This window comes from Hemitrygon akajei, chromosome 1, assembly GCF_048418815.1.
Source record: "Hemitrygon akajei chromosome 1, sHemAka1.3, whole genome shotgun sequence".
NCBI classification, from domain to species: domain Eukaryota; kingdom Metazoa; phylum Chordata; class Chondrichthyes; order Myliobatiformes; family Dasyatidae; genus Hemitrygon; species Hemitrygon akajei.
Window position 1 is genome coordinate 101,566,709 of NC_133124.1, and position 12,182 is coordinate 101,578,890.

Here is a 12,182-nt window from a genome sequence, read left to right on the forward strand (position 1 = left end):
CTACAGAGAGAAAGAAAGTCGTCCTCATTCAGATTGATGACCTCACTAAATAGTAGTTAGGGAATGCCCAGATTTAAACTGTACTTTACACTAGATACCAAGTTAAACAATGGTATCTTTAAAAATCTAACTGATCATTAATTGGAAATGTTAACTCTTTCTTGCTCCACAGATTCTGTCCGACCTGCTGAGTATTTCAAGCATCTTTGTTAAATTTCAGATTTCCAGAATATGCTGGATTTGCTTTTGAATTATTTATCAGCCCATATGACCTGGAAGAACTACAACCTACTGTCATTCTGAGGAACATTCACTGACTTGCTTAGCCAGAAGGGGGCTGGGGCTGACTAGACTGAGAGGTCCAACAATTTTTAGTTAATAATAAAGCACTTGATGTTTACAAGATAAAAATGAAGCAAACTTAAGCTGTCTCCTGCAGCTGATCATTATCTGGTTTCTTATGCTGGTCAATATGAACGCTTACATATGGAGAGACAGCAGGCCCAAGCTCACATGTCCACTTTAACACTCAGCACCCGGATCTTTGTGGAAGATATTTAAGAGCTGCCAATACTTACATGACTACATCCAACTAACACCATCAGGAGAAAGTCAGAAAACAGATGGACAATTTGTATACACAGACCTGAAGTTGACAGAATCCTCTAGCTGTCAGATCATCTGTGATGAAGGTGTTAAATGCCTTCAATAATCCTGAATAATCACCGCTACAGGCTTTCCCAGAAGGCAAGAAGAGCTGAAATTGTGTCCGAACCTGAGCCACCTGAAATATGTGGATTCCTGCAGAAACAAAAAATGCAAAGTCTACATAAAATATAATTTCTAATAATCCTACTCTAAATGAAAGTAAAAAATTTAACCAGCTGTCAGACCTGCATAGGCAAGCACTTCCCAGTCTCCACCCAGCTAACAGGAGTCAACAACTGACAGCGCTAAACTGAACTGAACTGATCATTCCTAGATTGTTTCAATGACTCTGTGGCTTGATGTTTTATATTCTGTGTTTTTCACTCCTTTTTTGCCACTTGTGCAATTAGTCTTTTTTTTGCGCATTGGGTGTTTGATGCTTTCTTTGAATGGTGTTTCTTTTGTTCATGGCTGTCTGTGGGAAGATGAATCTCAGGACTGTATACTGCCTACATACTTTGATAAAATGTCATCGAATCTTTGAGTCACCTATCACTCCTTTCCAACTCATCACCTGCTGTCTAAACCACAGTTCAGCCATCAAACCAGCCAGCCTCAACCAGTAGCTCCTAGCCTCCAGTTACCTCATTGCCTGTGAGTTTAGTTTCTGTCCTCTGGTTTTGTGGCTCCTCATGGCTTGTTATTTTGAAGTTGATTTTTGAAGTTATTGCTCACCACTAAATCAGTACTGCTGCTCTGCTTTTGTGTCAAGCCTGCTCTATGTTTCCTGACACGAGCAGATGCTGGAAATCCAAAACAAAATCAGAGAATGCTGGAAACAGCAGGCAGAATCTGTAGAAAGTATAGTTAACATCCCAGCTGTAATGAAGGATCTCTCAGACTTGAAATGTTGACCATTTTTCTTTCCATGATTGCTGCCTGAACTGCTGAACGTTTCCAGGATCTTACTTTTAAATCACTCTCCTAAAGTAACCATTATATTTCTCAGTTTTAAATGAGCCATCTCTGAATGCTCCTTTTTCTTTCACCATCTTTGCCTTGGGATAGGTTAGTGACAAATATTTATCAGTAAAGGTTTAATATCACTGGCATATGTCGTGAAATTTGTTGCTTTGCAGCAGTAGTACATTACAATACATATTAAAGCTATAAATTACAATAAGTATAAATTCAGTTAAAAAAAAGGTATGCAGTGCAAAAAGAGAGGGGAAAGTACTGAGGTAGTGTTCATGGATTCATTGTCCATTCAGAAATCTGATTGTGGAAGGGAAGAAGCTGTTCCTGAAACTTCAGTGTATGTCTTCAGCCTCTGTACCTCTCCCTTCATGGTAAGAAGGGCATGTCCTGGGTGATGGAAGTCCTTAACGATGGATGCTGTCTTTTTGAGGCATCGCCTTTTGAAGATGTCCTTGATTCTGGGAAGGCAAATGCCCATGATGGAACTGGCTGAGTTTGCAATAGTCTGCTGCTTTTTCCAATCCTGTGCAGTGGCCTCTCCATACCAAATAATGATGCAACCAGTTAGAATGCTCTCCACAGTACATCTATAAAATTTGCTAGAGTCTTTGGTGATATACCAAATCTCCATAACCTCCTAATGAAATATAGTCACGTTAGTGCCTTCTTTGTAATTCCATCAATATGTTAGGCTCAGGGGAGGTCTTCTTACTGCTGATCCCTCGATGAGGACTGCTGTGTGTTCTCTAGACTTCCCCTTCCTGAAGTCCACAACCACTTCTTTAATCTTACTGACATCATACGTGTGTTATTATGTGTGAGCGTAATAAAGAACTTCAGTTCCCAGTGGGTAAAGCGAGCAGTTCACCCAGAATCAGAAGCTCTGATAGTGACCTGGTTGTACGTGCTCAGTGTTGAGCTGGAGCCGTTCAAAGTAAAATGTTCTAGCATTTACCCACATCAGGTTTGTCCTCATTAAGAACAAATGTAACATGTCGTGAACATGTCTGGTCTAATCTTGGAGAGTAAATGAATACCATGCATGGCTGAGATAGTTACTGTGAAATGTACAAAAGGACAGCAAGGTGAGAGAGCACATTGGTCCCAAAGTTCAGCAGTTCAATGGATTCACCGAAAATTCAGTTGAGAGGCTACAAAGCGTGGATAAGCCAAGTCCCCAACCCCTCCTATGCAGTGTTCCGGCAGTCTTGCTGATCCAACTGGAAATGCTTCAAACAACAATTCAGTATATATTTAGCAGCTACCAGAGTGGTAGGGACCGATGAAAAAATTGAATGTGTCCATTTTCTACGTATAATTGGTGAAGATGTTTGGACATCGATAATAGCTTCCAAATTGATGAGACAGCCTTTACATTGGACACTTTAATAGCAAAATTTGAGGAGAATTTTGTCAGAGAGGTTATGGAAGAGAAGCACAAAACTCCACCTCCTATAGACAATCGTACCAGCTACATCAGCATGATGGTCAGGATGCCAATGCTGAACCGAGTGATCATGATGAAGAAGTTTCCAGTCTTGCTTCCACATCACGCAGCTGTGGTTCAAAATCTGTCTCTCACCAGCTTCCAGTTAAAGTCTGGAAATCAAAATGATCTCCACAATCATCTCCGGTTGAAAAGGAAAAATAAAAAGGAAGATGGGGAGATCTCACAGATCCAAATGTCAGAACAGCAGCAACAATTCAACACAAACCAACAGGAGTTGCAATCTATGACACACAGTCCACAGAGAGAGCTCTATGAATTGAGACAGAATCAGCTGTAACTTATGCAAAGACTCACTGATCACATATTCGAATGTAGTCCAGGGCTCCATTATGGGGCATGTAGAGTGAATTATGGTCACACAGTAAGAAAAAGAACAGATGAACAGATTGGATCTTGGCAGAAGGATGTGAAAGAAATGAACATATTGATCAGAGTTCTTAGAAAGTCACTAATATTAACACAGCAAATGAAAACAATCCATCTGTGGAAACAAGTAGCAGACTAAAAAGGACATTAAACCACTTCAGAGACTTATTGAAAGTTGATGAGTGGATAAGGGACTGTATTTACTCATTACATTTGAAGTTAATGTAGATATCTTTGTTGGAAAGGATTATTGTGTCTTGCAGGTTTATGAGGACATAGTATTGTGTTTGTTTTTCTTTAAAGGTAGATGTGTTATTATGTGTGCACATAACAAAGAATTTCAGTTCTCAGTGGACAATGCAGCCAGAAGCTTTGATAATAACATGATCGCACGTGCTCAGTGTTGAGCTCAAGCTGTTTAGAATAAAATGCTCTTGCATTTACCCAGGCCAATTTTGTCTTTATTAAGAACAAACATAACAGTGTGCAAGGTCGTTGATGCAACATTACTCAACTAGCCGATCTGTCTCACTCCTGTATGCCTCCGCACCAACTGAGATTCTGCCAAAAACAGTTGTGTCATAAGAAAATTTATAAATTGCATCTGAGAATAATTTTAAAAAGTGAATGACCTTTAAAAAAATCAAGCCAAAATTACCCACTTGTGCTGGAATAGGAAATCCAAAATAACTCCTGACACTTTCTTCTTCTATTGACCCATGCGAGTTTCCTGCACAACTCTTACCATTGTTCACCAGCACACTTTCCACAACCCTCCACACTGAACTCTGCTGCTCAGGGTGTCTTTCCTGGCATGAATCTCACAGATTGTCTCTGACCAATAAAGGAATTTTTAGAGGGAAACCAAACTACCATGCAGCAATGTGTTATAACATTACAAGAGGTAAAATCTAATATTCCCTACCACAGTGTTAATGTTGACATAGAAATAGAAGTGGATATAATATGCCACACAAAAACTAATTATTTACTAGTATTGTCACTGCTCACCTTCCATATTATTAATGGAGTTACTTGCATTTATTTACCATTTCCATATCCTTTCAAGCACTGTTGATTCATCCACCTAACTAATTTAATAACAAATATGTCTACCTCAACTGACCTTGCACAACACTTTCAAAGACAAAACACTTAGTGCAATGTGTTTTTCCTGCCATCTGTTTTAAATCCTTTATATTTAATCCTTTAGCAATAATTGTCAGTTGTGTACTTTGATTGATTGATGGCTTTGGATTTCTGTGGGCCTGTGTCAAAAAATTTGTTTTCTTCTTTTGCAACTCTACTGCGCTCTCTCCAAGTCCAAGATGTCCTTCCTATGGCATAGTTCCCAGAATGCAGCAGTGTTCCAGCTGAGCTGTAATGTCAGGGCTTTGTACAGCCAACATATTACTTATAATGCATGGAATTACAGTTCTATTAATACATAGATCAACATTCCATTCCTTTTTATCTTTTTTGTACCTATTCCTGACAGATTAATGATCGATTTTTATGGTTCCATAAGATTCCATGGACCATAAAATGGACTCCATGGACTCTCTTTTAGTTCTGATCTTTCCCATTACAAATGGATGGCTTAACAGAGCCTATTGAAATCCATTTTTATTTGTATTCTGTTACCTAGTTTTGTAATATTACTTTACAATTTTAATCTTCCTTCCAGAATGCTTATAATGCCAATAAAATATGTCATTAATAAATTATGTGGAGCTCTATCCTAATCTCAGATTTTAGCAAGTGGAGTGAATATTGGATGCCCGACAGAAATAATTGTATCAATCTGAGTGTTTTCCAATTGTCCTTGTTATCTGTTTCAAGTAATTTCCTAAAATGGCCCCTTCATGAAGTGCAATCATATATCAAATCCATACTGCCAAGCTGAAATTTCAATATGTTTCTTTACTCTATCTTAATTATAAATTAATTCTAATTTCAAAAATTAGAGGTTAGCTACCCTGATCAATAATTCCTTTGTCTCTTTCTCACACGTTTCTTAAATGGCAGAAATTGTCTATACATTTTTACACCACAATAGCGCAGTTCCTAATTGAGCAACTTTTAGTCAATCGTAATTAGGGTGTTGTTGCATCAGAGTTGAAGACATCAATCCCTGACATTATGAAATTTGTTAATTCTCCCTGTGACTGTGGATTTCCAGCAGGTCATCTTGCTTCTTCGCACATTCCAAAATGTGTACAGCAAGTTGACTGACTTATCCCTTAGCATGGATAAATCCAAAAAAAACATAATACAAAAGTTGAAGGCGTGATGATAGAAAATAAGCTCCAGTGCTATGGAGAAATATGAGGTAGGGATTGAACTGATGGGATTTCTCTATTGGGAACTGGCATTGACTGAACTGGTCTTTTGTTTCATCCCTTGTTAGAAGGTAAATAACCTGCAGTGTAGTCACCTACTGGTTTTTAAAATAATAGAATAAGCTCCTGGAGATCTTCCATTCTTTACTGCTATTACTTTGCTATTCATTTATATTATTTCTCTTGTATCATAGCTATCCCTTCATAAGTCTAAAATCTTTGGAGCTGATCTGTGATGTTTCCCATTCATGCACAAAGAGCTCAATTATATTATGGCTGCTTTTCATCCAGTCAGGCAGCTCAATAAAGCCGGCTTATTGTGCATCAATATGTCTGTTCCACTTTGACATTTCGTTAAAAAAAGAAAGGGCCATGACACTCTTCAAGAGATTCTCTAACATTTGTAAGGTTATCTGTCTCAATTTGAAAGTCAAAATTTCCCATGTAAACAACGCTATCAGTGCCATGTTTGCAAAACATTAAAACAGAATGTCATTCTTTAATTATTACCACTTCACACGAACAGAAAGTACAGGACTGTTTATATGAAGTAGTCAAGGAACCAATTAAATGGCTAAAATCAAATTTGTTCAGTAGGTCGACGAGTTAGGCCATAGATATAATGAAATCCTGTGACAAAAGATCTTTTGCTTTTGGTTGACTATAAACTATGATGACATGGTTAAGACTGGAAATTTCATTTTTTTTTAGGGAATGAGAAACAATAGTTATTATTACAAACAAGAGCCTAATGCTATATTTCAAAATTGCACTTTTGCCATTATTTACATGAACGCAGCAAAGAATGCTCAAAATAAAAACTAGTAACTTTGACTCCTCAAAGATGACAAAAATCAGATCTAGTAAATGTTCAATAATCCTTCCAATTTGTCATAACTGATATTAATATTGCCTCTTTACAACTCTTCATTTGTTTATGGGATGTGGGCATCACTAAGAGAAGCTTTTTTTTTAAAAAAAAGATGCATTACTGCTTGGAATTGAGAGAATGGTGATGGGTCAACTTCCTGAGCCACTGCAGGACATCTAGTGTGGGCACTCTCCCTGTGCTGTTGGGTGGAGAACTAGGAATAGAGACAAGGTAGGCTGCTCCACCCCTCACACTTGCATTGACATTTAATAAGATAATGGAAATCCATGACCAAAATGCCACTTCCTTGTACTAACTTTATATTCCTTTATAGCCAATAAGCATGATGATTTTGAGAGCAACAAAAGCCACTGCCATTCTCTTTAATGCAGTAAATTGCTCCCAAGATTTGGGGTGGCATGGTAGTGTAGTGGTTAGCACAACACTTTACAGTACCCAATGACCTGGGTTCAATTCCACCACTGCCTGACCTTGTTCTCCAGTTTCCTCCCACAAAACAAAGATGTACCTGTTCGTAGGTTAATTAGTCATGGTAAATTGCCCTGTAATCAGGCTAGACTGAATTGGGGTATCGCTGAACAGCACAGCTCGAAGGGCCAGAAGGGCCAATTCTACGCCGTATCTCAATAGATAGATAAAGACTTAATAGAAATGTAATCAGGCAAAAAGAGATAATATGTCCAAGAAAGAATGTCTTGAAGGAGTGCAGAACAGTATAGACAAAAGTTAAAGGGAACTTTGGGTCTAGATAACACAGGATCAATGATACTTACTCTGACAGGACTCTGGATGTGGGAATTCTGTAATCCAGCTACCATTCTGTACATTGCACACAAAGCTTCTCCTACCAAATACACTCTGGTAGCCTTGACGACACTTCACCTGGCAATGCTGCACAAACTGGCCACTGGGCACATCATCACATAGGACAATGCCATTTGTTACCACAGGTGCTTTGAAGGGTAGTACACAACGTGGGCCTAGGAAAACAAAACTGTGTGAGTTCAGGATCTATTTAGTGAGGTCTCTAATTAAAGAAAAACATATTTGAGTAACATTCATGGAGAGTTGGGCGGTCTCCACTTTCCACTGGCAATGCCATTCAATGCAAACCTGCAGAACTGGAGCAGAGGGGGACCACACAGCCTCTCAGGGCTGCTCTTTTGTTTAAAACAATGGATACTCTGACGGTAATCTTTCATTCCAATGTAACAACTGCTGAATGACATTCAAATAACACAAGATTTTCCACAGATATGTTCTACAAAGGACTCTGAAATTAGTAGAGTCCTTGTATTGAATTCCTGACCAACACCAAAGCCTCATGAGCTGTTTCGCATTCCTACACTACATCTTTTTTGGCTGCTTTCCATCACTGGAGAACTCTAGATTACTTACGTTTGCAAGCGGGTTTTAATCCAGTTGTCGTATTGACTTGTGTTTCAGGAACCTCGTCTCCATTTTCAAATACACACCAACACCTCTCATTGTCCTGATCACACTGTATGGTTGAGAAGGAGCCATCAAAGTTGTCACAAGATGGTATATAACCTGGCCCTGCTTCCTGCTCCATCGTGTCAATTTTCAGAATATCACACTTACTTAGACCTAGCGGTTGGGAAAGGACAATGTTAGTTCTGATAGTTTATTACAGTATTTATGAAATCACCAATAGGATTGTACATGACAACAGTGATGGTCACGTTACTTTAAGATAAATGTTCTAAAATAATTGCCAACACACACACACTAATGGCATTTGATTTGATTTACTGCAATGTTCACTTTAAGTGCTTGCCTTCTCCTACTAATCTGCACACGTATAGTTCACTGGGATGGTCCTTTAATTGGATCATTAATAGGCAGCCATTGGTCCCAGGGGATCATGGGTTTACACCTCTGGTGGACTGTGTCCTCTCCAGGGCACAAGCCCGGGCAGGAAGATTTGAAGAGCTGGCTGTTGCCCATGCAGCAGGATCCCCCCATCCACATCACTGATGTAGTCCAAGGGAAGGGCAAGCGCTGATACAGCTTGGTACCAGTGTCGTCTCAGAGGTTGTCAGAGTGAAGTGTAAACAACATCAAACTGCCTTGGGGACCCAGGCTCCGGATTTCTTCCTCCGGGTTTACTCCTGAAGCCTTTCCCGTGGATGGGTATGGCTGCAAGGCAGCAGAGGTTTAAAATCAGAGTTTTCCTTCTCTTAGGCGGGCTGCTGTCCAAGGCTGACGACCCCCACCTTCCTGAATTTAATTGGATACTCCAAGGAATAATAACACTTGCAAGGCAGAATGTTTATATATAAGCCTTCAGCAACCATATTTGTCTGTACTTAATTCAAATAGGTAACCAGGAACTGTGGGATATTTGTGGAGAATGCCAAATTGAATATGTTTAAAAAGTCTAAAAGCATATAAAACATTCTCAGTATCTGGATAATGGAATTGACCCCTTTGGCCAAGTTTGCAGAAGGACTTAGATTAGAAGAATAGGCAAAGGAGTGACTGATGGAATACAGTGTTGGGAAGTGTATGATCATTCACTTTGGTAGAAAGGACAAAAGCATAGACTTTTTTCTAAACAGCCAGAAATTCAAAAATCAGAGGTGCAAAGGGTCTTGGAAGAACTGTGTAGGATCCCCTAAAGGTTAACATGCTGGTTGAGTCAGTGGCAAGGAAGGCAAATGCAATGTTAACGTTCATTTCGAGAGGACTAGAATATAAAACCAAGGATGTCGTACTGAGGCCTTACTTGCAGTATTGTGAGCAGTATTTGGCCTCTTATCTAAGAAAGGATGTGCTGACATTGGAGAGGGTTTAGAGGAGGCACGTCAGAATGATTCTGGGAATTAACGGGTATCATATGAGGAGTATTTGATGGCTCTGGGCTTGTACTCACTGGAATTTAGAAGAATTACAGGATATCTCATTGAAACTTACAATATATTGAAAGACCTTGAAAAAGTGGATGTGGAGAGGTTGTTTCCTATAGTGGGCAAGTCTAGGGCTAGAGGGCACAGCCTGAGAATAGAGGCTCAAACAGAACATAGATGAGGAAAAATTTCTTTAACTATGGAGTGGAGAATCTGTGGAATTCATTGCCACAGGCAGCTGTGGAGTCCAGGTTATTTGGTGTATTTAAGGCGTTGGTTGATTGGCTCCTGATTATTCACAGCGTAAAAGGTTATGGGGAGAGGACAAGAGAATGGGTTTGTGAGGAAAAAAATGGATCAGCCATGATGAACTGGTGGAGCAGACTCAATGGGCCAAATGGCCTAATTTTTCTCCCATCTCTTATAGTCTTATGGCCTTACTGTCTTCCTGCACAGGTCAAGAGTTGAATTTCCCTCTTTCCATGCATAAGCTGAGACATTTGATTATTTGAGGGAGAAGTAACTAAATATTGGCCTCCAGACCCCAGGAAAATATTCTGTGCCCAGTCTTGATTTCCAGTTAAAGATTTAGATTAGAACTATAGGATAAATCATGTGTTTAGTGTTGATAGGACAAATAGCTGATTTGGTTATAATCCAGCAAGTACCTGTTGGATATTCCACCATGAGATGGCATCATAAATGCAATGCTAAAATATACAAATTTCAAACCCACGACTGGATACGTTGTGATGAATTTTACCATACACGAGTATGTGTTTGGGAGTAATAGGCTGGAATGAACAACAGAATCTATATACAGTAACTCTGACAATCTCAGGAGAATCAGGGTTTCACATCTCAGCTACTTTAAGCCAGCTGAAGCAAAATATGCTGCCCACTGTGACAGGGTTTACTGTTGTCTATCAAAGACACCATTATTCCCAAATATTTTGCCCCAGGTCCTTCCTTTGGTTCTGTTGAAGACAATTGCAGAACCTTACTGTATACATGGCTGATAATTCTTAATTTGGTTATCAGAGCCTGACAACGTGTGTATATCTATTGATGCGAGGCCTGTTAAAACACTCAAGTTTGCAGCTTGGGAAGCTCAAAATAAAACCTGCAGAAGCTGGAATCTGGAGCAACACATGCGGTGCTGGGATCTGTGGAGGAAAATTGTCACTCAATGCTTCAGATCGAAACCCTTCATCTGGACTGAAAGATAGAGGGGCAATAGCCAGTATTAAAAAATATGCCGGGAATAGGTGGAGCAAAAGCTAGTAGGTGATTGGTTGATAAACATAAAGAGCGATGATGGGCAGATGGAGGAAGGGTGCATACGAATTGTGCTAGAATCTGCACTTGTGCTGTACTGCTAGTTCGTAAAATGCCAACCGGGTTCCCTCAGACAGTTATACTGCTTCTTGGGCTTCTGCAACTTTTCCAGCCATTTCATCTGAAACCACAGCCAAATCACTGCTGCTCCGCTCACCCCTCTCACCAAGTCATCCTCCTCACAGACAACCTGGTCTGCTGGCAGGGACAATGCTTTTGAGAAGCGCAAAAGACACTTCATCACTGCTTCTATTCTTCACCATCCCAACCCCTCTGGATCTTTTTGTGGTACAGGTGGATGCATCTGAGGTGGGCCCTTAGGGGCATCTCCCAACAAGGACCTGTTGGAAAGTCACAACCTTTTGCCTTCTTCTGCAACAAGCTCAACTCTACAGAGCACTATTATTGATTAGGAGACTGGGAGCTACTCGGCCTTGGAGAGATGGAGACATTAGCTAACTGGAAACACCATGCCTTTCCTGATCTGGACTGACCATTAGAACCTCATACAACAACCCATGTCAGGCTTGCTTGGCTCTCTTCTTCAAACAATTCAATTCCACCTGTCCTACTGACCTAGCTCCAAGAACACCAAGACAGACACCCTGTCATGACAGTTCAATCCAGCTGCAATGGAGATCAACATTCAGCCCATCATTCCACCCTTGCAGATCCTCACCCTGATCATCTGGGATCTTGAAAGCCAGATCCACCAGGCCCTACAGCACAAACCTGTTCTGACCTACTCTCCAGACAACTACAAGTACTTGAAGGCATCCATGACACTCCAGAGGGCCCACTGTTCATCCATCTCTAGCCATCCAGGTAATCAGTTTCTGGGTTTTCTGTCCCACGTCACCATGGATTTCACCATGGTTTGCCATCTTCTGATGGGCCATGGCGATCATAACAGTGGTGGAACGGTTCTCCAAGCAGCCCATTTCAATGTCTTCCCTAACTTCTCTCAGCCACTGAGACTGCGGACTTGGATGTTCAACAAGTAATTCACCTCCACTGCCTCCCTCAGAACATTGTGTCAGACTGGGGCCCATGATTTGTCTCCCACTTCTGATGAGCCTTCCATTCCTTCCTCCACAACTAAGTTTGTCCTCTGACTGTCATCAGCAGACCAACGGGCAGTCAAAAAGAGCCAGTCAGCAAGTGAAGAAGTTTCTGTGACGCATTGTCACCTCTGAACCTTTCACACGGAAGAAGCTGCTGCTCTGGGCCGAACTGTC

The 12,182-nt window shown here is 40.4% G+C and overlaps 1 protein-coding gene across 1 annotated transcript in view; it reads right to left on the reverse strand.

Moving 5' to 3' along the window:
- The window catches only part of tg (thyroglobulin), a 353,957-nt gene that overhangs the window by 281,523 nt on the left and 60,252 nt on the right, over positions 1 to 12,182 (reverse strand). The window contains exons 18-20 of the mRNA XM_073067481.1: positions 8,135 to 8,344; positions 7,510 to 7,716; positions 647 to 801 (exon numbers count right to left, since the gene is read on the reverse strand). Coding sequence (XP_072923582.1) covers positions 647 to 801; positions 7,510 to 7,716; positions 8,135 to 8,344 — 572 coding nt within the window. The remainder of the gene's footprint in view (positions 1 to 646; positions 802 to 7,509; positions 7,717 to 8,134; positions 8,345 to 12,182) is intronic.